The sequence below is a fragment of the Leptosomus discolor genome, chromosome 3 (assembly GCF_034619465.1).
Source record: "Leptosomus discolor isolate bLepDis1 chromosome 3, bLepDis1.hap2, whole genome shotgun sequence".
NCBI classification, from domain to species: domain Eukaryota; kingdom Metazoa; phylum Chordata; class Aves; order Leptosomiformes; family Leptosomidae; genus Leptosomus; species Leptosomus discolor.
Window position 1 is genome coordinate 53,241,697 of NC_141393.1, and position 27,169 is coordinate 53,268,865.

A 27,169-nucleotide genomic window follows, 5' to 3' on the forward strand; every position below is an offset into this window, starting at 1 on the left:
CAGCACGTTTGTCCACCTGCAGCCAAGCAAAATATTTAACCTGCCTTGTTGTTGTTGCCAACTGTAATTAACTACAGCAAAAGGGTAAATTGCCTGTCTTTTGAATTATTTATTGCACTCAAATGCAGGCAGATTGCATAGGTCTGTGTAGCTATGTGACTCTCTGGCGTCGGCTAAAGGATCGGTATAATCCCTGTAAATTCATTAGCATTTATCAGCTCCCTGTTCATGGATATACTCCTCCATGCCCCTCTTTTCTTGCTCTTCTCCCTCCATGGAGCAAAGATTTATCACTGAATTAAAGCCAGAGAGCTCCTGGCCGATGAGCTGGGGAAGGAGGATAATTCTATTACTTGTCAGAGCAGTTTAGGGGGAAATTGTGTGCAATAACCACAGCTCAGGGAACAAGCTCCAGAAATCCAAGCTTGTAAGATAGTGTGGGGGAAAAAATGAAAAAAAAAAAACAGATGGTGCCCAGGGCTGGGGTTTTCCTCACTAGACCTCCATAGCAAGGATGCCTAGCAGCAAAGCCACCCATGCACCCATTGCCCCATCTCTAGCACCGCGCTGCACAGCTGTGTGCTGCATTATCCCATCTGTTTGTGGCAGGGTGCTGAGGAAAAGGATAATCCTGCCTGGAGTGAAGCCTACACCGAAGTGGGAAGGTCTTCCATGGCCAGTGCCATGTTCCTGCCCCTCCCCACTACTTAGCAATCATGGGACAGAGCAGGGAACTGATCAAGCAGGAAACTAACTTTTTTGAAGGAGAAAAAAAGATCAGATCAGATTTTTCAGCCAGATCAGGTTTCTAGTATTGCTAGAAAGAAGGGGACAGCTAGGGTGGTGGAGGCAAGACCATCCTCTTGGCAGTGGGGTGGACTAAGACCATCGGAAAGTGAGTGCCAGGCCATGGGCCAAGTCATCTGAGCTCAGGCTGGGCTACACTTTCAGCAGTCACAATTTGCTGGTGAGTTTGCAGGACAACTGTCTCATCTGCTCACCCTGGGAATGCAGAGATAGCATTGGTGCTCAGAGCCCATTGCCACCTTTTCCTTTTCCTCCATCCTTTCCTTTATCTGAGCTATCAATATCAGGTGAATCCCATTTGTGGACAGTAACTTCAGTAGGGTACAGAAGATGAAACAGCTCTGTGGCCATCTCTAAACCATGAGCCTGACCTGGCTTGTGCAACATCTAGATTTATCCCCAATATTGTGCTATGCCAAACAAGCACACCCCAACTCAGCAGTGAAGGCTTGATATAGAAATCTGAACTGAACATGCATGTCCTTCTTTTTTCAATTGTATTTATTGCTAGTGACACCTACCAGCTTCATCTGGTAGCACAGAAAACGAATACAGCCTTGCTGTCTGCAAAGGATACATGTTTCCTACAGCCCTCCATGCCCAGGTTGCCCCATCAGCTCTTAGCCAAGGGTATATTTATCTCTGAGGGTCCCTGTTCAGCCCAAGAGTCTTTTCCACAACTGTGGCCATCGCACTTCACAGCTGCAGCAAAGCTCTCCAGCTGCTCTGCTTTATTTAGCACCCTGGCTTGGGGGTTTCAGCAGAGGGTGCTGTGTTTTGTCAAGGGTGGGGAAGGATTTGAGGGATGAAGATGGAATAGGGGGAACAAACGAGCTCCAGGGTTCGTCTGTGAGTCTAGTGAGTCCCAGGTGTTCTCAGATCTTCCTTGCTGATGGCTAAATTGCCTCCAGAATATTTCCTCCAGCAAATTTGGCTCTCATCCTGATGCATGAGGATTTTGAGGCATTACGCCTGGTGCCTGGGCATTACCCATCACTCACTAGAGTCTGTTTGCTGAGTGTAGGACTCACCTGGCTGACAGCAGCTCCCTGCTGCACTGTGGGCAGCTATTGGGGCCACCCTCCAGGGTCACAGCCTTCCACTGCCTTGACCCAGGATATTTTTGAGCACACACTGGCCCATGCAAAATTTAAGAATGAAAATTCCAGTTCAGGATCTCTTCTGGCGTTTGCAAATTGTCAGGTCACAGGCTTTGGTCTGAAGGCTGTCTACCGTGCTCGGGGTGGTTGATGTAACAGTGGGACGCAACCTGGTCATCTGCCTTCAGCGATTGTTGTTGAATGGCTGAGGGTATTTATTTCCCGATGTCTTCTCTTGCACCCTTGGGTGTAAATTTCCTCCCATTTATTCAGCAAAGGCTCTGCTCCTGTGTTGTGTTTGGTCTGTCAGCAGTTGCCTTGGACATCTAGGTCAATTACAGATATTATTTCTCTCTCTGGAGCTGGCAGCTCTCATCCTGGGCCTTCAGCTTTGTGTCTTGCCTATAAATAAAACACTATTCATTCTCAGCACAGTGGGAAGAGGCAGCGATGAGCTCAAAGTGCTGCTTCCACACGGAGGGGTGCTCGTTTCAAATAGCTCAACCCCTCAAAGAATTATCAAGACCCATATTAAGCATGCCTATTGCTTTAATAGGAAGCCTGGTGAGAATTAGGGGGATAAAAATAGGCTTTAGAGCTGCAGTGTAAGGCAACTTGTATTTGTAGCTCATCATTCATGTGTGGACAAAAAAAATTCTGCATAGTGGAGATATGCAGCTGGACTTAGAGCACCTGGTGAATTAGAGGAGGCAAAGGCAGAGCTTGAGGTGTGCAGAAGTCCTTGTAGGTGCTGGTTTAACGTATGGCTGATGTTCCTGGGGGGACTGAGCCCCCGAATCAGTAATCTCACTGATCCAAAGGTCTCAGGACCATGGGTCAGGTCAGTCAATGTTCCTATTTCTGACAAACACCAGTTCCCAGACCCAGTCTGATAATAGGGGACCGAGTCTTTTTCTCTGAAGATTATTATTTTGACATTAAAATTTTTAAAAGAGAAATAACTTTTAAATTTAAGTACCAAACAGGAGTGTTTACTGGTGGATGCAAGGTTGCTCAGCTCGGAGTTTTTTGGAAGAAGCCTTGTTGGCTGTAGTGGCAATAAATAGTAATTTGGAGGGCCATCATTCTGCAGCCATTTGTTCTGTAATGGCCTAGGATGCAGATTTATGCACTGGTAAGTAAAAAAGGGTGGTTTTTCCTAATGATTATGGGTATGAACAAATTTGAAGTATTGGCTAGGAAAGGGAATAGGGAAAAGCCTACAAAACTTGCTAAAATACACATCAGGCAGGTGTGTATTACTGTAAATTATTCCTATCCCAGAGCAGCAATGATTATAAGCTCTAGGTCTTTGTCTAATCTCTTGCTTCTGTAAGAGTGTATGCATATTGTTTTGCCATTTATTGGAGTCATTTTGCAAAGTGGGTCTGGGGTGTTTTCACAGAGGGTTTACATTGCACATGATTGACTGAGCTGATTCCCTGTTCCCAGACACTCATGTATCCCCCTGCTGCATAAATCAGAGCTGAAAATGTTTTATTTCCTTGCAGGGGAAATGAGCTCTGATGAATGGGGATGAGATGCATACGCATTATTTGGAGGCTAAGACAAGGACAGGGGCCAAAGAAAAGACATTTCTCTGGGGCTGCATGGTGCTCTCTCTTCTTGCTTCCCCCCCCGCCCTCATGCTGGAATATGTCTTTTCTATACTAAAATAATCTCCCAGATACCTGGTGATTGTTGTATTAAGATAAGATGAATTGCAATGCTCAAAAAAACCTGACAACCCTCTGCCTTTTAGATTTCCAGCCATAACAGTGAAGTATGGGCCAAATTTTGGCAGGGGGATCCTGAGAAGCTGCTGGGGAGGGTCAAGCATCCACTGTGGCTGAAGCCAGGTCAGCTGGTCCTGCAGCCACCCTGCATCTCAGCATCCCTCCTACTCCCTGAGCTTTGTCCTTGGCCCAAGGGTCTGGTCTGCCATGTCACTCAGCACTGATCAACTCTCCCCACCTCCTCAGAAAGACATAGATTTTCTTGTTAGCTGCAGTTGCTACTCATTGATGATAGATCTGTCACTGTGAGCCCTGGGTCTTTGTAACTGGTTTGCCAACCCCCCCCCCCCGCCCCCATAATTAGTCCATATTTAATCATTACTGAGGATAAAAGGCAGGGACACATTGCAGCCATTCTCACAAATCATCTTTTGTGCAGAAGGCCCACAAAGTACATTGTAAACCTCATTAACAAATTGCACCGATTAATTATCTGGTACTTTGCTAACCACTGAAGGCAGCTGCCTCCAGGAGGGAGCGAAGCCAGGCAAGGACCTGAAAAACTCAACCCCAGTTGCAGGCCAGGGAAGGCATCAGGGTTAATAACGCTGGACATTGCTACTGGTTTTCAACTTTTAACTACAGGGGGTTTTATTATTTAAAAGTCTGCTTTTGGAGGGAAATGCTGGTTCTTTTGCTGAAAGACTTAGTCTTGTCTGTCCCAAACTGGGAACCGTGTGACTTGAAATGGATCAGCCTTTCAAACCATGCCAGCAATCGGGAGCAGTTTTCTCATGGCCTTAGATGTACCTTCAGCTGTGTGAAGTTGCATTTCTTTTTTTTTGCCCCAAAGAAAGCAGATTAAAAACCAATTTTTTCTCAGTCTAAAACTCAGTACCTATTGATAAATCTGTAATGAATTTGTACTCTGGGCTATTAATTGCCTTGCAGATGTTTAGTCATAGGATTCCAATGCAGAAGGAGATCAATAGATGTTGAGATTAAATTATCTAACTGTTTCAAAACCCAAATAATCACTGCTTGAGCTTGTTTAGTTTGGGCCCAGGACAAAAGTCAATTCCTACCCTGTGGACATTTCTATAAAGTACAGTTGACATAAGAAATGATGAGACTCTGGAAAACTAGATTAAGCCATAAATATTCAGCTCTGCAGTGGATCCGAGAATAATAATTTAACTTTCTTTAATGCCCAGCTCTCAGAGTGCTTAACAAACTCTCTATTCTTGGCAATCCTCGGCTGTTTAACAATTCAGAGCCCCTAATCCATAACTTGGGAGGGAAAAATGAAGATTTGGTTCAAATAAACCCCTGGCTGATGGAGTTAGAAGAGCTTCACTGTGACATTTGCAGTCAGCTGAAAAGAACAGAAAAGGAAGGAGAAGAGTGTCCCTGTCTGTAGGTATCTATGGCTACTCCAGATAGGATCTCCTACTATTTTTTTCCTGCTTTTAAGTTACTATTTCCTAGGATAAGAATCCCCTCAATTGCTTGCATGCTCTTGCTGGTAGTTTCTGCCTCCTCTCCCTCTTGTGAGCCCTCCCTGGCTCTTTTTAGCCCACAAAACCGCAGCAGACCCTCTCCTGGTGCTTGAACGGGCTGTGCTCAAGGGCAGGAGAAACCTTTCCCAGCCAGTTGCAGCCGGAGAGGGACATGGCATCCATTTACCCTCTGAAAGTGCTTGGTTTGCTCCAACACCTAATCAGAGTCCTTGTCACCTATCTCCTTCCCGGCCAGGATGGGAATTTTGCCCCATGAATGAATCTTGAGAGCAGCCTGGTAACTGGGGACAAGCAGTGGTAAACCCAGTGTCTTTCTGTGCAGAAGCAACAGATGGTTTTTAACCTGAATGCAAACATTCACCCAGCAGATCTGCCCTATGTGCATGGTGGGGAGGGTCCTATGGCACATCCTGACCAGAGTCAGGACTCGCCTCCTTCCCCTAGAGATGCTCCTTCTTCTTGTCCCAGGTCGTGCCACTTCCTACCCCTCACAGGGATAATGCAATGGGGGGGGTCTCTCTGCTGAGGTCTCTCTTGGTCTTCCAGTACCTTTTTCCTCTGTTTCTTGCTGGCAAAGAGCTCGGTTGTTGTTATAGCAACCTCAGTGCAGTTAAGTCTCTAGAGGCAAGGTCTACAGGGAGAGGCAATATCTTTTATTAAACCGCCTGATACAGCTGAAAGAGAAAAATAAAAGGGAAAAAAAAAAAAAAAAAAAAAAAAAAAGAGAGGGAGAGAGCAGCTCTTTGGCTCACAAGCTCATTGCAGGTCTCCAGAGCTGTGGGTGGAGAAGAACAAAGCAGGTACAGAGGAGAAAGAGGTGACATGTGGAGACATGACATGGGTACCCAAGAAGCGGCAGACACAGCCAGCCACAGGCTCAGCCAGTCTTGCAGGATGGCAGCACAGCAGCCCAGGCATTACAGGGGTGCCAATCTGGTTTTATCTGGTGGAAGGCAGAGATTCAGTGGGAAACAAGACACATGGTCAATGCTGGCTCTTCCTGCCAAACACCAGCACAGTGCTGGTTTGCCTTCACTGCCCCAGTATGATCACAGCATCTCCCAGGCACTGGTGGTTGCAGCTGCTGCTGCAAGCGTCACAGCACCCAGTGCCAAAATAACCCCAGTCCCTCTGATCAAACTACTTGGAGCAAACCTTGGCTGCACCCACCCTAAGTGGTCCTCTCGGGGTACACTACTCACCTGGTGTACACTCCCCACCTGATGTGTTGAAGGCAGCAGAAAATACTTCAAGGAGCTAATCAGCAAGGTAGCTTCTGGGTCACCTTCTGGTGTAATCCCCAGCCCCAACACCAATTCCAGCCCCTTGGCTGTGCCGGCTGTTTCTCTGCTGTTGTTCCAGCGCATCTCCAGCAGCATCGAGTGTCTCCTTGCTCGGGTAAGCACTCAAGCAGACAGCCTTCTTGATGGTACATCCTCATCAATCAGACTGTTCTGGATAAAACCCACCTCCTAAGGCACAGCCAGTATTCACCTGAATGGTATCTATTTCATACACTGACTGCTGGAAAGTCTGTCATTCAGACTGTCAGTTTTAAGTTACATTTGTGGCTTGATGATAATTTTATATAAACACTGAACTCAGGGCAAAAAGCTTTGCAGATGCTGATGTAAAAGCTCTTTTCTTTCTGTCTGGTGTTTCTGCTCTTCCTCTTGCTCAAGAGGAAAGTCACAATTCATTTTGCATATTTTCTGTTTAACTAGGCCCTTGTAACCTCGTGAAGAGAAAAGGAGATCAGGCAATAATTCATAGCCTGTCTGCTGAAGAAAACACAAGCACATAAAAGAAATGTAAATGAATTCAGCATTAAACAGGTGGCTCTGGGGAAGGATGGCCTGTCTGTGGTGGGGTCAAGCTTGCATATGGCCCAACAGGATGATGTAGGATGAAGTCGGCTCCTCTGAGCCAAAACTGAAGAGAGAAGAAAGATCTGTTGCAGCTGATTTCTTCTTTGCAAGAGGAGGGGAAGTTGCACAATGTTAGCTAAGGTACTGCTAGACTTCCTTTCTTTTAATAGCTTCAGCAAATTTTGTTTTGACAGATTTAATGACCATGGATGCTCAGGGATGACACCATCATCTGAGGTGATTCTGGGTGCTGTGGCACAGCAGCAGCTTTGCACCCCGCACCACCCAAAAAAATGCTGCTTTAAGTACATCCTCTTGTGTTATTTGCTCCCTGCAAGGGTGGTGGATGGTATCTTCCCTTGGTTACAGAGCATGAAAATCAGATGCTGTCTGAGGCATGTTTGTGAAGGGCCAATTAACCTCACAGAAAAGCCAGTTATTGTCAGAGGGCAAATCTACTTTCCGGGCTTGGGCAAATCTAACTTGGTTGACAACTGCATGGGTAGGTTGTCTTATGAGGCTTGGGCTTGCCTTTGGCACAGCTGCCACAGCCCTGGTAACCACCAGGAGGAAGGCAGGATAGCTGTGCTTTATCCAAGCCCCACTGGGATTTTTGCTTCTGCCCACAGCACAGCCTCACAAGACTAGTGGAGCTCTTCAAGCCCCCACCACTCCAATCCCAGCATCACCCCCTTCCCACCCAAAAGGGTGCCCTTTTGGGGTTTTGGTGAGGAGGAGCAGGGGACCATGAAGGACATGAGCATAGCCGTGCACAGGGACATATCTGCTGACTCAGCAGGGTAAGTCCTGGCCTTCGTTGGTCCTCAAAGCAAGGGCCAAGGAGAGATGCTTCAGCAAAGTTTTACTTCAGCCCTGCTCCTCTCTCAGAGGGAAGAATTTGGCTCATAAATAGTCCCATGTAGCCCTGGCTTCTTAGCAATCATGTAAAACAGAGCTGGATTTAACCAGTGTGTCTAAAGTCATCCCCAGCAGAAGCATGTCGCATCTGTTCTCTGTATGTCCCATCTGTCCAACCCGGGCCAGCACTGTCTCACTGGCCATCTGGCAGCAGCCATACCCTCCACCACCATTGAGCACTGGCAGGTAAATTTGGCATCACCCACACCTTGCCTGCATCTTGGAGCTCCTCCCGTCACATATGTTGGCCAAGCCTCTTTCCCTAGCATTGGCCTAGCAACCTTCAAAATCCTCAAGAAAAATCCAGTCAGTCTTCCAGCTCAGAGCAGCAGTTCTGTAATTAACGTGGAATTACTGCTGTGAGCAGATTAACTTCTTCCTGACATGATTGCACAGCTGGGCCTGTGCAGAGCAAGCTTATTCTTAGCCTTTCCATAATGGGGACACACTGAAGCTATACTATGGCCGAGACAAATGTCTTACCAGATGCATTGACCATTTTCATAAATTTCTGTTAATATTAAACCACAGTTGAAAACCCCAAAAGACCCTGAAGCATCATTTTTGTGCCCAGTCTTCACCTGAGTCTATAAACACCTTGCCCAAAAGCAACCAATTTAGCCCTTATTTCTCATTTAAAAAGCTATTCCTTTAATCCAGGACATTAAACAGTCCTATCACTGGGGAACAAAAAAGTTTTGGGCTGGAGAAAGGGAACAACCCTGAGTAGTGCCATAGTGCAAATGGTTTAGGGCAAGTTTAGCATGAAATTACTACTTTCCATTGTAGATTCAGTTTTTTAGCTCCTGTTGAAATCACCAGGGAGTTTACTCTGGATTTTTCCGGGCATAAGGGAATGCAATTGGGCCCTATAAGTGTGGCTTGATATGGTAGGGACTGGGCTCTGGGAAAGGGGCAGGATTCAGACAGACCAGCAAAGAGCTCCTGAGCAACAAAATTTAAGAGCATGGGATTAAATCTAGATGATTACCCCAATTCACAGACTGTTACTCATCCCTTCCTCCACTTCTTATCCATTTTGGTGCAGACCAGAGCATACAGAAAACAGGGGAAATAGCTGTTTCATCCTTTCATGAGCACCATTAGCAGAGCACCACAAAACCACATCAGGGAGTATCCATGTGCCAATGAGACCTTTCCAACATCTCTTGTGTGCTCACTGCAGTCTTGGCTGACACAGAGGAAGTCCTGCCCAGCTCCCAAGATGCCCCCCAGGCAAGACCTGAAGAGTCAGAAAGCGCAGGAATCATGTCTTGGAAGGAGAGCACCAGCCTGCCGTTCAGAGTGGAAAGAACAGGTGCACTACAGTGTCTTGGCACCATAAACCCCATTGCAGGTTGGAAGAGACATCAGGCTTGCCTACATGACATGCAACACAGTTACAGGCTCAGCCTTTGGTATACATTGAAAGGTATCAAGGACTTTCACCTTAATCACAGCAGCTGAAGGGAGGACGACTTTGTATCCTAGATGGGAAGGATGCAGCTTTTCAGCATTGCATCTCCTTGTCCTGAGTGCTGCTACATGAAGGCTGTATGGTACTATGCTGTACTGCTTACTGCCTAATTGGATCAAACTGACTGATTACATTTAGGGAGCTGATTAATAGCATATCTGAAAACCACTGGTCTGTTACAGCCAAAGTGGCACTTACTGTAGGGAGTTAATTAAAGCCGAAACTATAAAGTTTTTTTGCTGCTGTGGAACTTAGCGTTCTGGGTAGCTGGAGGCATCAGTCTGAATGGAAAGGATCTGAGAAGCCTGCGCAGAGTTATTTCCATTTAGAAGCATAGTTGTCACTGCAGTCCCAATAAACCATGAAGTTGAAAAGTGAAGCTTGTCTAGCACTTGTCACCAAAGCAGGTCCAATTAGAATATGTTGACTCCTTGCCACTAGCATATTTGGCAAAAGTCCTTGGTTTCCGCTACATTTTTTCTGCAAGAGTTTCATTGGTTTAGGATATTTGACACAGAGGGGAAAGGCAAGGGCAGGAAAGATGCAGAAGAATCTACAAGAGCCCAGCAGAAAGAATATATGGGGATCTGTAAGCAAAAGCCTGACGTATTATCAGACCAAAGATACAAGCCTGTATCTCTTTCCTATTCAGGAATATGCTAAACATTGTGATTCTAAAGTAGGCTCTGAAATTCTTTTTAAATTTTTTTTTAAGACTTAGATGTCTTACTGTTTTTTTCCCAGTAGGTGATGACCAGGTGACCTAGTATTAAAGCAGTTTGCGAGACAGGCAGGGCAGCATTCCCATACTGGTCTCACTTCTTCACAGACGTCCTCCTTGAAATTTCAAGACCCCAAAAGGGGTCTAGTTATTAGTGATGGTGCTTGTCTTATACACGATATTATACTGCTACCACCAAGAGCTTATCAATTTAGGCTGGAAAATAGGCAGTTGAAGTTGATCCCATCTGTCATGGATGAGTGTTTTAAACCACTTAAATCACTTGTCGTGGAATCCTGGTTTAAGATCTTGCTCACCATGCAATGAGTGGAATGCACCTCACTGAGAATAGAAAAGCAGCAATAAGTTTTATTGAGACAGAATGATAATTTGACAGAGTTTAATGAATTTGATGGAATTTAACAAAGTTTAAGAGAGATTTATCAAGGTTGAATTTGATGGCAAGGTTCACCTTGTTAACTACTGCATGCAAGAAGTATACAAGGGAGAATTGAACTACACTTGAGTTAGGATGATTTATAGAGGGATTGGAGGTGGAAAGGGTACGGGAGACTTTCCCGCTGAGTCATGAGATTCAGAATGGACGCCCTTGCTTTCTAAACTCCTTCTCAGAGAGGAGTATAGGCATGGCTGGATCCAGACTTAGCCTCAGACTTTCAACAGTTTATGTCTAAGAGGAGGGGTGTAGGGCATAAGGGGATAAGAATGCTTAACTATCAGTCAGTTGTCATGGTGATTTAACAAAATTTACCATAATCAGCATAAGAACTTGGTTAGATATTTCAAGAATGGTAAGATTCACATGAGCCGTATGATAGAGTTTCCTAAATCAAATCGTACACACACAGATCCAGAGATTAAATCATATACACAAACACACACATGAACACAAATATAAAGGTTAAATCATACACACAGACAGACGTGCATGCACACAGTTATAGAGGTTAACCTAGGGCCAAGACTTTTTCCTACTGTGTTTTGCAGTAAATTGTTACCAAGATATTTTCCTACTATACTTGCAGTAAATCATAGTGAATCACTCATTTTCTCTGGCACTTGACTCATCCAGTCATTGATTCCTCCAACAAATATACCCAGAGAAGCACCCCAACTCCAGGTGAGATACCAGGCTGCAGCCTGTTGTGATCCCAGAGAGCTCAAAGGGCCTTACTTATGGTTGGTCTTTATAGGGTCACAAGATGTTGACTTTGGTCAATACTTTTCCATTGTGGCCATTATTCTTGCCAGGCAATCTTGGTGCCCTTCAGAGTGGGCTACGATCCAGGCAGGAGTTTAGGGTATGTCTAATTGTATGCCTAGGGTATGTCTCCTAGGCATCAGGAGCTTCAGGTGTGGTCAGGGAATGTCTAATTGTCCCAGCTGACTGTACTTGTACCTAGGACAAGAAGGTACTAGATTATCTCTACTCACTGCTCTAGTATGCAAGATCAGAAAGTGCCAGATTGTCCCAGCTCACTGCACTTGTGATCAGTGTTGACTGGGGCTGACATCGCAATGCAGCCCGAGGGGGGATCTGCACCACCACACCATCTCTACAGGATTTTATGTCAGTGGAAGAGTTCCACAATTTCAAGCACAATTTTACTTCCCCTGGACAAACAGCCAGGTATGGTCTCTTTGGTCCATAGTTAGGTGTGCTCCTCAGTTACTCCTGGATGCCAAGCCCTCAGACCTGCCATTAACCCATCAAAGATTGTACCTCACCTTGGAAAGGTGAATTGAGCACACCACTGTCATCCACCTGCTGGCTGTTAGGACTGTGCCTAGGCATAAAGTCATCAGGTCTTCAGAAAGTTGAGCTCTGGCAGACCACTACATGTCATAACATCAAAAACCTGGAGAACTTAATCCATTTGACCTGATTCCCATTCAGTGTCACATGCCAGATCTACCTCATTCTGAGCAGACTCCAGTCCAGAAGCTGAGGTAGCTCACATGCACCTTGCTGAAGATCAGCTTACATGTGGCTTCTGGGCCACCACCAACCAGGCTGGAGCGAGAACCAAGGGAAGCAGTGGACCAGCCCCATGGTGCCACAGGTAAGGAAGCCTCAAAGCATTAAGAAATCAGGCTAAGGCAAGGTGTCAGGGACAGAATCAGATTCAGGTTCAGGTTAGCCTACCCCTACAGAGAGAGAAGTTGAAGCTCAGAGCTGAACAGACAGTAAATTATAGCTGCATTCCGCAAAGAGACAGAGCTCTACAGACATCAATGGTGATTTACCCGCCCCACTTCGTAGGGCACCCAAAGTGAGCAGTACACTCTTGAGACTGCTCTTTTTCTCACTGCTGCCTCTGATTTTCACCTTCCAGACAAGAAAAAGGTCTTTGTGGTAATAGATTTTAGCTTATAAGCTTTAAACAATGCTCTGGAAACAAGGGAATTAACTTGAAATGATTGAAGGCTATTAGAGGGTTTTCCATGGCTTTGTTTAATGGTGGAAGATTCCACACAAATGAGAGCTGCTGATTGAAGCTCAGCAGCTGAGAGTGCATGGTGACCCCAGGCTGCTGGCAAGCCTGGCAGAGCTGGATCCTGCCCAGAAGTGCAGCATGGGGCCTTCTCATTCTCCTGGTCAAGCAGTGAAAACCATCCTCTTGATGTTCTTTCCTGACCTTTCAAGCCAACCTCAGGCACCACAGAGTTAAACAGCATCATTTTCTAACCCAGCATAGAGCCCTTGGGGCATTTTCTTGATATGGGACAAAATCTGTTAGCTCTCCATCACTGGCCAGGGTAGCTGGGAGATGGGGAAAGCAGAAGGAAGGCTACTTGCCTCAAACCTCATGAAAACGAGTTAGGATAAACAATGCATGTCCTGGTATGCTTACACCATGAGGTCCAGATCCCAGTTCTTGCACGCTGGGTTCCCTAAAACCATCATAGTTATATGGCTAGCCACAAATTAATATGAAAGCCAAACGAGCTTGAGGTATTTTCATGGCTCACTCATGTGAAACAAAAAACAGTTCTGCCTTTTGGTGAATTCTCTTCACCCAAGGCTTCCTTGCCCCACCACAGCACTGGGGACAGCATCAGAGTTTTGTGAAGGTGAGCTGGAATCACCATGCACTCACCTATGTGGCAACATCTGTGTAGATGACACTTCAAATGAAAAATCAAAGGCTGTTTCTTTACTCTCCTTGTCATACTGCAGGTATGCAAGTGCAGCTAAGGTTAGACAGTGTTGTTGGGAGCTCTTCCTGTCAGCAATGACTGTAACTTTTTCCTCCTGAATACTCTTTGCAACTTAACTTTCTATTTTATCCTGAAACATTTCTCACCGAGTCAGCACTGATTTATTTGGGGAGAAAAGCACTCTTTTATTTTTTATATTATTTCCATTTGCTGCCCATTGCTTCCAAAGAGAGATCCCACCCCTCTGCTCCTCCAGCCCTTTGCTCCTGCCCACCTCCTCCCTTGCTGTGCTTAGGGTATTTGACAGACCCCTTTCTGAGCCAACTAAACTGACTAATCCTGAGGAAAACAACTTGATCTTTCATGCAGTGTGAGTTTAATGTGGGTTTGATGAGCTGAGCTGCCACAGTGCAGGGGCAGACAGACATCAGTCCCGGGATGGAAGGAGCAAGGGGGTTCTCAGGCCCTCCCTGAGTGCCAGGAGTGTGCAAAAGCCCCATGGTGTGATGCACAGCCTCATCAAGGCCCTGGGGAAGGCTGCTCAACCCTAGCCATGTGCTGTCTGGCAGAGCTCTGTTCACATGGGACACGAGATAGTCACCACACGCCTCTGCTCATGTGGCTGGAATCTGTCCATCAGGCAATTGCTCGTGGCTTGATACTGATGAGCTTCTATCCCATCGCAGAATCACACAGAATCACAGAATCATAGACTGTTAGGGGTTGGAAGGGACCTCGAAAGATCATCTAGTCCAACCCCCTTGCCAGAGCAGGACCACCTAGAGTATGTCACACAGGAACATGTCCAGGCGGGTTTTGAATGGCTCCAGAGAAGGAAACTTCACAACCTCCCTGGGCAGCCTGTTCCAGTGCTCTGTCACCCTCACAGTGAAAGAGTTTTTCCTTATGTTTACGTGGAACCTCCTGTGCTCCAGTTTGCACCCGTTGTTCCTTGTCCTGTCATCGGCCATCACCAAGAAGAGCCCAGCTCCATTCTCCTGACACTCGCCCTTTACGTATTTCTAAACATTAGTGAGGTCACCCCTCAGTCTCCTCCAAGCTAAAGAGACCCAGCTCCCTCAGCCTTTCATCATAAGGGAGATGTTCCACCCCCTTAATCATCTCTGTGGCTCTGCGCTGGACTCTTTCCAGCAGTTCCCTGTCCTTCTTGATCTGAGGGGCCCAGAACTGGACACAATATTCCAGATGCGGTCTCACCAAGGCAGAGTAGAGGGGGAAGAGAACCTTCAGTTTTGCTTCGCAGATCATAAAAGAAGATACATCACTGCTTTCTTCACTCTAGGCAGTCCACCACCTCCTCAGACCAGCTCTTTGCTTTTTTTAACACAGACTCACACTGATAAAATGCAAAAGAGTTACCTTGCATCCTCTCGCCTGCCCAGACCCATGCCACATTTGCAGGGTCTGTAATTGCCATTCCAGATGGCTGCTGCCCATTTCAGTGGATATCATCTTCCTACCTTCAGAAATGTGTTTATATCACTCCTGGTCTCCAATTAAAATAAAACACTTTCCCCACAACTAGGAAAACAACAAAATGCAAAAGCCCTACACAAACCCAGCCTGGCAGACTGGACTTCATCACTGTTGACATGAGATTTTGCTCTGCCATTTGCTTGATGGACAATTATCAGCTCAGCAGAGCTACCCAGCAGGAGCTAAGCAATAATCTTGTGGAGCAAATACAACCTTGTAGCACAGAGCAACCTATCCTCATTGTAAGCAGCGATAGCACCGATTCAGCTGGTACATGCTCCTTGCTGTGACTTGGTTTCTTGCCTTTGATAGGAACTTTCAGGACCTACCAGTTCAGTGTTACTCCACCAGGTCTAGCCCGGGTTTAAGCCTCCTGTGGGTACCAAGCCTCGGGCAGAGGAAGGACAGTTGCCTGGGAAGGGGTTGATGTATCTCTGTCGCCACAGCTGAAAATTTGGCTGGAAGGCTGACTGCGTGCCTCCAGCAGAAAGCACATCTAGGTAAAAGGGAGGCCTGGTGGGTAAGTCACAACAACATGCAGTGAATCTAAGCAGTGTTTTCTCCTCTGCCACCAAATCCTTATGTGGCTTAGTCACAACTCTTTATCTCCCAGTACATCCACTTCCCTATCCCCAAAATGGGAATGTTCACTCCTTTCTCCCATTCTTTTGCCTGTTTATTTCTACTCAGACTCTGAGGTCTTGGTGGCAGTCACAGCTTCTTAACATTCCTTATACATATAGCTCCTGACGCTCTGGGTCCCTACATCAGTCTGGGCGCTGATACAGTGCCTGTGTTTTAAGTGCTCTTAAAAGTGCGGGGAGAAAGATGTACACCTTTACTGCTATTCACTCCCTCCTCCTGCCACTATGTATTTCCCTGTGATGATAGTAAGGCAAAATATTTCACACTGAATGGGCGTTCTCCTTCTCTCTCCTTGGCAAACGCACTTTGCACCTGCTCATTAACGAACCTACACCATCCACATCGACCAGGGCTGGCACTGAATTGAACTTTGAATGCCTTTTCAGTGCCATAGCCTAGTTAATAATTACTTTTATGACTCACTCCACTCCATGCTGCTGGAGCACCATTAAAAGAATTGACAGCACAAATAACAGAAACATTAAGCCTAATGATGTTGTGAGTATTAGCCCTGCTAAAGTGCTCCTGGTGTCATGAAAGAAGAGCCTTTCCCTTTAGCAGTTGTCCCTCCCAGGGGTAGTGTTTTCTTCCCATCCCTGGCATTGCAGAAGAAAGTCAGCTTGCTGCGCCTTTTGAGTTGTGACAGTAGGAGTGTGGGGTGCACACATACACGCGCACATCCGTCTGCCACACATGCTTACACAGCAATCATCCCCATTTCAGAATATCTTTATTCCAAATCAGCAAACTCTCGGCATCCTCAGTTTCAGCATGGTCCTGCAGCTCCCCAGCTCCCCCACATCCTAGAGTGCCCTTCTGTCAGCCATGTCCTCCTAAGGAGCCTACAGGCTCACTCTCAGCTTGCATAAATCATCAGGGAAAATGCACTAGTTTGAGCCACTTTCCTGGATTTCCCTCCCAGTTGCACAGGGGCAGAGGGACGCCCAGAGCCTTGCTGAGGGATGGATTGTAACTGCCATCTCTGGATGCTTCTGTCTCTAAGATCATTTTCAAACACGGACCAAACCCTCTGAATTGATTTTTCCCAGTGCTGTCTTCTAGATGACAAGTTTTCCCCCATGCCCTTGGGACACCCCACCTATTCCCCACAAGGATGTGTAACCCTCTGGAAAGGTCTGTCCAGAAATGAGAAGCAGAAGATGGCTGTACCTGCACTGCAGTTACACCAGCGGTGCATTTGACCTCAACTCCTGCCAATATACTCTTTTTTCCACTAATTTAAAATTGACAGGACTGGATTTAATACTTCCGAAATTATCTTTAAATAGCATATCTAAGGATCATGAAGTTTTCGAATGCAACAATGAGCCTGATAGGTCTAGTAAGAGACTTTGGTTCAAGAAGGGAGTTTTCCCTGTTGTTATTTCCCAAAAGCAAAACTGTTTCTGTGAAATAGCCGTTTTCTTTTCTTTTAACAGGAAAATCCAATTTCTCTTCCTTTCTTCTTAGCCAGTTCCTCCTCTTTGCCTTCATTGCCACAAATTCCATAATCTTGTTATTCTTGGGTGTTGGAAAAGCATAATCATCTCAGCCATGAAATCGAAGACAACAGCAACACTTCCAGGGAGGTGACTTAAGTCAGAGGAATTAATTCTCCCAGACGACAGCACTTATTTAGAACAAATATGATTTTCAGAACTGAAGCTATATTTTTAATGAGGCTCTATGAAAATATATGTGGCCCAGATCTGCTGGGAAATTCAGCATTATGCCAGAGAAAGGCATCATTGTCAGGAAAACAGCAGCCAACAGGACCATTCAGTAAGTTCATCGCTCATTTCCCTGCAGAGAAAACCCATCTCTGTATTTCTCACCCTTGGAGATCGCTGCCCTGAACAAGGGAATCTACAGCTATTTATTGAGTGTCCAAATCTGGCCCACCCAAAAGGTGAGTTTTGAGGTTTAATCAAGAAAAGAGATGGTTTTTCCTCCCTCTTTCAAACGAAGCACACATGAGCAGGTGGGTCTCCACACAATACAGGTTAAGGCATAGGAAAAGCAAGATAAGGTTCTGAACTGAGCTGAGACCCCTTTTTCAGCTCTGTGCCTCAGTTTCTCTCACCTGCTGTCTTTCTCTTTATGCAGAGCAGGGACTGCCTTATTTGCACCTACATAGCAAAGCACCAGAGACGTGGATGGGACCACTGGTCATCACTGTGGTGTAAGACAGCATTCAGAGGGATTTCCAGGGATTTATGGCCATGAAAAGGGGTTTATCCAGGAAGGATGCAGCAAAAATTTGCCTTGGCTTAGGGGCTGATCAGTGTTTTAAGATGAAGCATAAGAAAGAAAAACTACTTGGAGACCATCACACAGCATGAAGCTGGGAGGGCAGCCTTGGGGACATTTCCATGCTCTGCTACCTGGATTTACCTCCCTGGAGCAAACAGCTCTGCTGCTCCCAGGTGCAGCTGTAGTTGCCAGACAAAGGTTATTTTTCTCCAGTGAACTCAGTGGCCCCGTGAAATCTTGCCAGCCCAGAAACCAAAGCTGGCTGCTTCTTTGCACAACAGCCACGGGGTGCATGCAGCAGCAGTATGCCTAGCCCTAAGGAGGCTGCAGAAGCCAGACCCCTTGGGTTTGCCAGCAGCATGTCCTTCCCACATGCAAAATCTGCCTCCAAATGGAGAGTGCAGAGCCCCAGAGACAGCGAATGGAATAAAGCACCAGCCACTTGCAACGGGAGAGGGAGGATCAGTGCTTAATGACAGCATCATGTTTGCTTGGCTCAGCTGGAGATAAAAAGATGAACCATAGATCATACTGATTTCTCTTACTGAGATAACAACAGAGGAAGATTTGTCTCTAAAAGAAGCATCTTTTCTGCCTGTGTGCCAGCAAAAGAAATCATTTTCCTGTCTGACTTTATAGCAAACTTCGTCAAATAGCCATTTGGCACCAGGCCAGAGAGCTACATATGAAGCTGTGTTCACTGTCACAGCAGATTGATGCCAGAAACTCCAGCAAAGATTTCAGCAGGAGAGACCTCCTGCAATGGTTTTGGAAAGGCATGCAGGTCTCCTGAGGCACGACTTATTAAAAGCACTGTTGCAGCAAGATCTGGCTTTTTGGACTTGATTGAAAGCAGGGGGTCTGATAACAGGTCTGTTAAGGTCTGTAGCCCCAAAGCTGCCTTTGGAGTTTTGGTCCTCATGTGGAGACAGAGTCCAGCAAGATACCATTTTAGGAGTGCCTGGAGGATTTAATAATAGAGCAATTCTCAAGTGTTTGGATCAGAAATTTCATATGGAACCTGGGAATTTTTTTCCTGGCAAAAGCATCATGAGAACCAGTGTCTTCCCAGGACTGGCCAGTTTCAAGAAGTGAGAATTTCCCAATGAATATGTGCTCCCTGGAAAAATTCCTGGGGACTCTTTGTGTGCAAGGATAACTTGAAAAACATAATTTGTCCCCTCAGGCCTGACATCCTCTGTGCTCTGAGAATCCAAAGCCATGTCAGCATGTGCAGGTCCCACAGGGAGAGACTGAGAGTGATTACAAGTAGCAGGAGATCTGCTGATGGAAAAGGCAAAATTTCCTCTTCACAGTCTTTGTAAATTAGATTGAACAAAGCCATGGAAACGAGTCTGTATGGAGCAATCCTCGCTGACCAACCGTGATGGTCCAGCTGTCTTCTGCAGCCTGGTGGTTCACTGTGAGCCTCGATGAGCAGTGGTCCCCTCCTCACTGGAGCTCCCCAGGTCAGCAGCGGGGGCAGCTGGAACAGCAGAAGCCCCTAAACTGGCCACCAGTGCACGAGGCCAGTCTTCAACAGTTTTAAATTGATATTAAAATGAAAAAAGTCAAGATCCCACCTTCCCTAGGAAGTGCGAGAGAGCAAACAGTGTAGGACAACACCAGGGGAGATGCTCCATATCCTTAGTCCATGTAGAGGGAAGGGCTGCTGCAGAGGATGATCACCCTGCTCTGGCTTCACAACACCCTGGGGACATAGGCAGGGTGTTGCTCTGAGGCCACTCCAAGCGAGGAGCTCTTTAGGGTCATAAGTCTGATAGCAAGGAGTTTGAGAAAACAAACGTACATGACTTTCCTAGAGTATATTGTAGTGGGGCAGCCGGTGATGTCTGAGGGTCTCTCCCATGGGTGCTGAAAACTCAGCTGAGCTGACAGCATCTAACAGTTGGAGAAAATCATCCTTTCAGTCTCTAAGTTGAGCACATTTGCAATGGACTCACTGGAGACTAATGACATAAAAGCTCTTTTTTTTTTTTTTTTAACAGAGGGACTTTGCAAATGGAAATTTCACATTTTTGTGGATATTTCTGCTCTTTCACGGATTGTTTTTTCCCTCTTCCCTAACTTCTCCAGGGAAAAATACTCCATTTATTGCAGAAGAGAGACTTGGAAGGTTTGTACCTTTGCTATGGACTTGTGAGTCCTGCAAAAGAATGGCAGTTCATGAGCATTCATGGAGCTCCTGAGTCAAAATCAGAGTGATAGGCCAGAGAGGGAGGTGAGGGCTCCTGGAGAAGGGTGAGCATTTCACAGGAGGGAAGGATGGAAGGGGTCAGCCAGTTCAGCCAAATGAAAGTGAGACTTTAGGGGACATATATTTCAGGGACATAAACTTCCAGGAGGCAAAAAGGTATCTCAGTTAAAAGCCATTGTTGGTACAAGGATAAAAGGAAATAAACTAGCGATGAATAAATTTGGGCTGGGAATCAGAAAAAGCTAATACTTTTCATGTAATGTTTCTGTTTTATTCTTCCAGATGGAGAGAGAAGCTCATGTTCGAGGTTAGTGCTGGGCTGCTGCTGTGGTAGGAATGCTACAGGCTGCAAGTCCAGGAGGGCAACAAAGGATGCTCAGCAAACCCTCTTCTGTGCTTTTCTCTCTAGTCCCTCTTTTAAAAAAGAAAAACCCTCCCAGGGAGTTCTCCCTAAGGCCAAAAAAAAAAATCCTTTCTGAAGGGAGCAGGTTTTCATTTTGCACACATTGTCAGTGGAGCCTTCTTAGCCAGCTCATTTCCCAGGTCTTTAACCAGACAGCCTGCCTGGAACGGAGATATTTCCTCTCATCTCAAATCACTTGGCTGCACATGGGAGAGAAGCCCTTTGACGAGGCGAACTTGCAAGGCTCACAAATCCTCTTTATTTTCTCTGTGCTATCACTCCTTGACTCACCTCCAATAGACCATGTTGGGCTAAGCCCAGAAGGAGCACAGAAAGGTGATAGCACCAATCCTAGACAAACACAAACACACACAGATACAGCTTCCACCCCTTCTTTGCACCATAAATTAAACATCATCTATACCTAAGACTGGGAAGGATCAGCTAAAATAATACAGTCCAGTCCTCTATCAATGGAGCCTCTCCAGCCCACAGACCTGCTCCTCCCATGTCCCAGATAAACTGGAGGCCCACAATTCACATCTGGCCTGTTCAGGTACATATCTGGGGGTTAATACACACATGCAGAAAAAAAGGCTAAATTGGGCTATTCTTGTGTTAGCCAAAGCAACGATAGTGGGAGTCCACAGTGGGATTAGCGTTTAGGCAACCAGGGCTTCAAGGAGCAACAGCATTCAAGAGGCAACATTAACTCTTAGGGATGCTTTTTCCCTGCAGCTAGTTGCATTGGCTAGAAAATCAAGCAGGAGAGTAAGGAGCACAAGATAAAATGAATACAGACAGCCTTGGGGCACACACACAGTTCTGGGGTAAGGGAGAAGGTGGTTGGTAGAGTTAAAGAGCAGGCAGGCCAAATGCTTACTGAGTGCAATTATTTTAATGGGTCTGTCTCTTCTAAATTCCACATTGCACACATGTAAATAGTAATTAAAAAAAAGACTCACACCAGAAATGCTAACTTGAGGCACAAGAAACTCTCCCTGTCTCCTGCTACATAAGGAGGCACAAGATTCACAATATTAGTCACAACCGATCACAGAGGCAGACAGACAGACAGACATGGAAATCCCGAAAGACAGAAAAAGGCAAAAGCAGGGCATTCATGCTTCAGGAGGCAGCAGATGTTCCCATGCCCACCTTGCTATGCAGGCAGGAGGTCGGGGTCACGGCTTGGTGTACAGACTTCCACACCAGGGAATCAGCATCTCACTGGTCCTACACCTCTACTTGCCCAGGTCCCATCTCTGCTGGTTGTTGTCTCTTGGGTCCCAAGGACATCAACGCCCAGAGCAACACTGGCTTTACAGCAACCTGCACATGCAGCACAGGATGCACCAGGTGCTGGGGCTGTGTCGGGGCTCCCTGTATGGTACTGGCTATGAAGCCATGATGTACGTATGAACAACACTAATATCCTAGCTGGCCCTCAAAGTCCTGCTTCTGTCTCTGTTCCTGGTCAAGGGGCCTTTGCTTTTGATGTGTATGGGATCTGCCATTGTATTATCCACCTCTGGTAGCATTTCACAGTGCAGCTGCAATAAGGAGTGATTCCAGCACACACACTCCAGACTTGGTTTTCAAGCCTTCAGCGAGTAGAGGAAGGAGTTGTATGGTTACCAGTTGATTTTACTATTTTTTTGGCTTCAAGTGCTCAAAGAAAAGTGCTGCAGTAACCATACTCACGTAGGCAATGCCTCTAAAGGACTTCCAGCCTGTTGTGTGCTATTCCAAAAGGATGGTGAGCCAGCAACCTCGACTCAACCTTACATCAGCAAGCTATTCCATTTAATTGCTACAACAATCACCGACAGCCAAAAATCATGGAAGCCTTTTGTTCAGTGTTCCTGTGTGCCAAAGGGCAGCTGGTGCTGGAGCCAGAGCTCACCCATGAAAATGAGCTCTAAAGAAGATCATGCAGAGATCAGACCATACAGACTCATCCACCTTCAAGTGATTTCCAGACTCAGGTGTGCTAATACCAACCCTGCTGCTTGGCAGTGTGTTCATCTTTAAAGCAGCTTTAAGTGGACTTTGGAACAGGTATTTTCCCTCCTGCAGAGGCAGGGAGCTGAGCAGTAGCACAATTAAATGATTTGCCCAGGACCTGGAGGATGTGCTGAAGACTCAAACCCACATTGTCCCAGCCCCACTCAAACATCCTTCTCCCAGGCCTGCTCTGTTCCTCCTAACCCATAGACCAGCCCTGCTAAAATCACACTAATATAATTCCTTGATGTAGAAGGAGCTGTTCAAGGCAGCAAACTGTGGAGTACTCAAGGAGGACCCATACTAAGACAGGGTGTTTAGTTATCACACATCAAGGAATGAAATTCAACCTCATCCTACCTGAGCTCATGAAGGTGCCATCAGCTGCACAGCAGCTCCCCAGAGTAACCAGGATACCTCATGCATGGACTGAACAGCACTGTGTCTCTTCTCTCCAGCTCCCCCATGACCCCACATGCCATCACTTAACCCAGCACACCAGCCATACGGCCCTCACAGCCTGGCAATGCAGTGGTCTGCTTGTGGCCCAGGGGAGCCTTGGACACATCACAACTTCTCCCTGTCTTCCAGCGCTTCCTCTTCAGCCCTCCTGCCTCACCATACAGTCAATTCTGTTGGTTAAAGCCTCAGGGCTGTGTTGTCGTTAGCCTAGCAAACTACTGATGCTGGGCTGAATGGGAAGTGTTACCTCCCTCTTTCTACAAGAGATGCAAAGTACCATAAGAAAGAGATAATTGATGGAAAAATGACAAAGGCCTCAGAAAACAAGAGTGGTGTAGGGGGCATGGACTGTTTGCTGGCCCTTCTAATCTGGGAAACTTGGGGCATCAAAGGGAATTAGTAGGGTGCAGGATGAAAATAAACCAAGGATAGAGATCTTTACAGCCTCTCATTAAACTGTGCAACTCCCTGCTGCAGGATCACAAATTATGAAAGTTGACAGACATTCAAGGTGCAAATGGATTACTTCATGAAGAAGTTCAGGGCTACTAAATACAGGCACCACTTCCAGCTCAGGAAGCTCCTAAACAATAGCACAGTGGGGGCTGGGAGAGCACTTTGGGCAAGTAATGTTCTGTTTTATGCTCTTCTCTAGACCTTGCTCTCGGCCTTGTCAGAAATGGGATGCTGGGCTAGCTGGGCCTTGGAATGACCTGGTATGGTCACTCTTGTGTCCATGTGACTTCCTAGTCACTCAAAGTCCCAAAAGCCCCATTTCAAATAGAGGATATCCACAAACAGAGAACCTATGCATCTGTTCCTACTCAAAATCCACTCCCCTGCTGCTCCTGCACTTACTGGTCCTGCCTAGCACAGTTGTCCTTCTCCACGCTGATCCCATATTTCATAAAACATATGAACAGCCCCTACAGGAGTCAGAGCAAAGGCCCACTAGCACACCACCATCTTCCCAGCCGAGGTCACCCAGGGAAGAACACAAAGCCTTTGCAGCAATAATCCATCAGATCATGGTCTTTCCGAGGCAGAGGTGGTGTCTTTGCGTTGAACAGCTCTTGATAAATTCTCTTCTGCAAACTCATCCCATTGCTTTGCAAGCCCGCAAGCACACTGAGCAGCCAGTTTCCTGTGGCAAGGACATCCATTCTTGATTGCCCACTCTGTGTAATAGATCTTGCAGCCACTTCAGGGAAGGAGAAACAGTCACCATCTTCCAGCACAGCTATACTGAAGCCCATACAGCTATTTGCCCCTTGTCCCAAGCTGATGTGTGTCTCAGGCCAGCCTTCCACAAAAAGAAGGAAACGAAGCTGCCTAGCACTCAGTACATAATCGTTGCCAAAGATTTCATTTGCAGACTCCTGCCAATCTCTGGTTTCTCCAAGAGCTTGTCCCCAAGGATTCAGCCTGGCTGACCTTCCAAGATACATACTGCACTAAGCAGCACAGCTGCAGCCCAATCTGATTAAAACAAGAGGAAAATACCAGTGCTAATCGTGATCCTTGTGATTAATTGTCTTTCATAATGGGTGGTAAAGTCACCCCAATGAAGGCAAGATGGGGAAAGGATTTTCAAGGGAGGTAATATTGGTTTACACTGCTTTTTCAATAGCAAACACATAGCTGTGTCCCTACTGCCAAAAAGCCTGGCACTAAAAAAGCTGAAATCTTCTTGTGACTGAGTGGCAGCAAACTGTAATTTACTGCATTCCTGCTTTTATGTTCAAGAATTGCTTCACTCCTGAGAAGAGCTGTCATTTGTCAGCCCCGTGTAGCCCCTCCTTCCAGCCATCACATTTCCACGTTATGCTAGACAAATTAGTTCATTCCCTTCTTCTTATCTGCTCCCCTCAAAAGCCGGTGTATTCTCAGGAACTGAGAGTCATCCTTTCACAGCAACGCCATTATCCATTTTCTTTTCAAAGCCATGTAATGGGCATGTTCCATTCAGCAAAAATCTGGAATTTTTGTGCTGTTGCATCCACCTTCCTTAAATTGATTTAGAGAGACCTGTCTGTCTTCTGGCTTTTCACAAGCACCTTCCCCACACCTCTGACCTATGGTACATCATGGATTTCCAGCCCACCCATTGCAGTGTCTGGCTGGCTGCTAACAAAAGCTCTGCCTGGCTTTAGGATGCAGCCAGGTCCCTGGGCAAGTTGAGCTGTATTGCCTCTCCTCCTGTGGTGTACTTGGCCACCGGCCCATTACCTTCCATGGTGAAGAGCTTGCAAGTCTTAGCGTTCTCATGAACCGGTGTGGACTTTTTCGAGGAGATGGGGGAATTTGTAGGGCTCAACTGAACAGCAGTGGTATCCTGCACTGTGTGCTCACTAGTTTCAATTTCAAAGGCTGTGTTGCCAGGTTTGATGAGCCCAGTGTTGGAACCTGGTTTGGATTTCCTTGACCCATGAGCTGGGGGCCTCCGGCTGCAGATGCAGCAAGCACCGAAGAATGTGAAGGCCACCACCAGCAAGATGGGTCCGATGATGATGGGAGGGTTGTTCACAGGGAGGAAGGTCCCAAAGGCAAATGCTCCCACTAAAGTGATGTTAATCCCTGCTAGCATGATGCAAAGTCCACAAGCGCAGCAGAGGGCAGGGGAGGGGAGGCCCTGAGGTCGTGTCTTTTTCTGGATGGGTTTCTGGGACAAAGAGGCACTGCTCTTTTCACTGAACATGTTGAGATGAGTCTCAGAGGTCACTTCATTCCTCATGGGTTGTACACTGTGTTGAGAAGGCTAGTTATGTTCTGCTGCCTTGAAATCCCTGGAGAGGAACAGAAAAGCATGCAACTGTTAGAGCAATGAACCAAAGGCACCTTTCCACCACCATTCATGGTGACCATCTTCATGTTTGCTGGCACTAACAAATAAGTACAATTCCAAGCCTGCTCTCAGGGATGGGCTCTCCCTGTCCATGGTGGTCACATGCAGTCAGCCTCAGACCAGAGCACTGAGCCCAGTGTGCTCAGTGTCCTTTGCCATCCGGATGGACGACGCACAAGTGAATATGAGCATGCAATGGCCCAGAGCCTATGCTTGGCTCTGCCTAGATTCTGAGCCACAGCGCAGCATTGCAGCAGTGTGGCTGGACAGACAGACCCACATTATGACCTCAGATGTTTCTCACATGAGTTTGAGATCTGCTGCACACACCTCTTGGTGCTTCCTCTACTCCATCCACCCTTTCCTTAAAATACAGGTTCCAGGAAGTGGGACTCTTTGCTCCACCTCTCTGATGTCCAGTAATTGAAACTAGTCATCCCAGTTGCCATTCTTAGCCAGCAGAGAACAGACATGACTCAAGCAGTCAACAGTTAGATGCTCAGTGAGACAAACTCTATCCACAGATACTGAATGACTTGCCATCAGTCATAGAAGTCTATGATAAAATGGAGCAAGTATGGATGTTTTACCTGCTGGACCATGCTTTCTACCATGCATCACATCACATTCGGTGTGATCATGGGAGATGCAGTAGAATGGGGCTGGGAAGCTTGTTTGCCTCAGCAACTGTAAAACGGAACTTGCAAGGTTTGTCCACAAGCAACACAGGTCCTTGAAATGAGGCTCATGCAAACCAAGACCATGAAGCTGAAAAAGAGCCTGTATGGGGATCTGCCTAGGACCCAAGGCAGTAACACATAGCCCTGACTGACAATAGCTGCTTCTCCATGGAGGAAGTTATTGGATGTGTTAAGAGCTGGCTTTGTGTTCGCTGTACTTTGCTGGGAAGCCAAATTGCCAAAAGCCAAATTGCCAGCAGTTTGCTGGTGATGCCTTTGATTTTACAGGTAGGAGAGCATTTCTCTTCACAGTCTGATTGCAAGCAATAGCAGTCTGCTCTGTACTACTCCCCTGCCTGGCTCCCTAGCTTCTTCCTTCCTCTGCTGTCAAATCACTTTCAAATGGTTGCTGGGGGAAAACCGATACTGTACAGGTTTCTACTGCAAAAGTCAAGACTCATTGTTGTGCTATTAACACTCTGTAGCCACTAAATTGAAAAAAACCCAACAAAACACATCACCTATCACCCTGAAACATGCCAGTGAGATCAGCTGGGCACTTTCAACATGTTTCCTAGGTTATAAAGTTTTCCCACACCTCCAGCTGAGGCAAAGCTCTCTGCTGCTTTATCCAGTGTCATATCTCATTTGCTTGGCTTGGGCTTTTGTTTAGACCTGAATGAAGTGCAGCAGTGAAATTTCAGTGAAGTTCCTATCCAGTGAAACATCAGCTGGAGCCTCTGTGGAGGGATGGAAGGAATAAATCCTTCCTTATCTGGGGATGTCTGACTGGGGAGGAGTCTCTCTGCAGGCAGAGATTTTTCAGGAG

At 46.5% G+C, this 27,169-nt stretch overlaps 1 protein-coding gene across 1 annotated transcript; it reads right to left on the reverse strand.

Moving 5' to 3' along the window:
* Positions 1 to 24,964: 24,964 nt before the first annotated feature.
* TMEM275 (transmembrane protein 275) lies at positions 24,965 to 25,513 on the reverse strand. Its single transcript, XM_086463469.1, has one exon. It carries the CDS (start codon positions 25,511 to 25,513, stop codon positions 24,965 to 24,967), a length of 549 nt encoding a protein of 182 aa, XP_086319595.1.
* Positions 25,514 to 27,169: the final 1,656 nt, after the last annotated feature.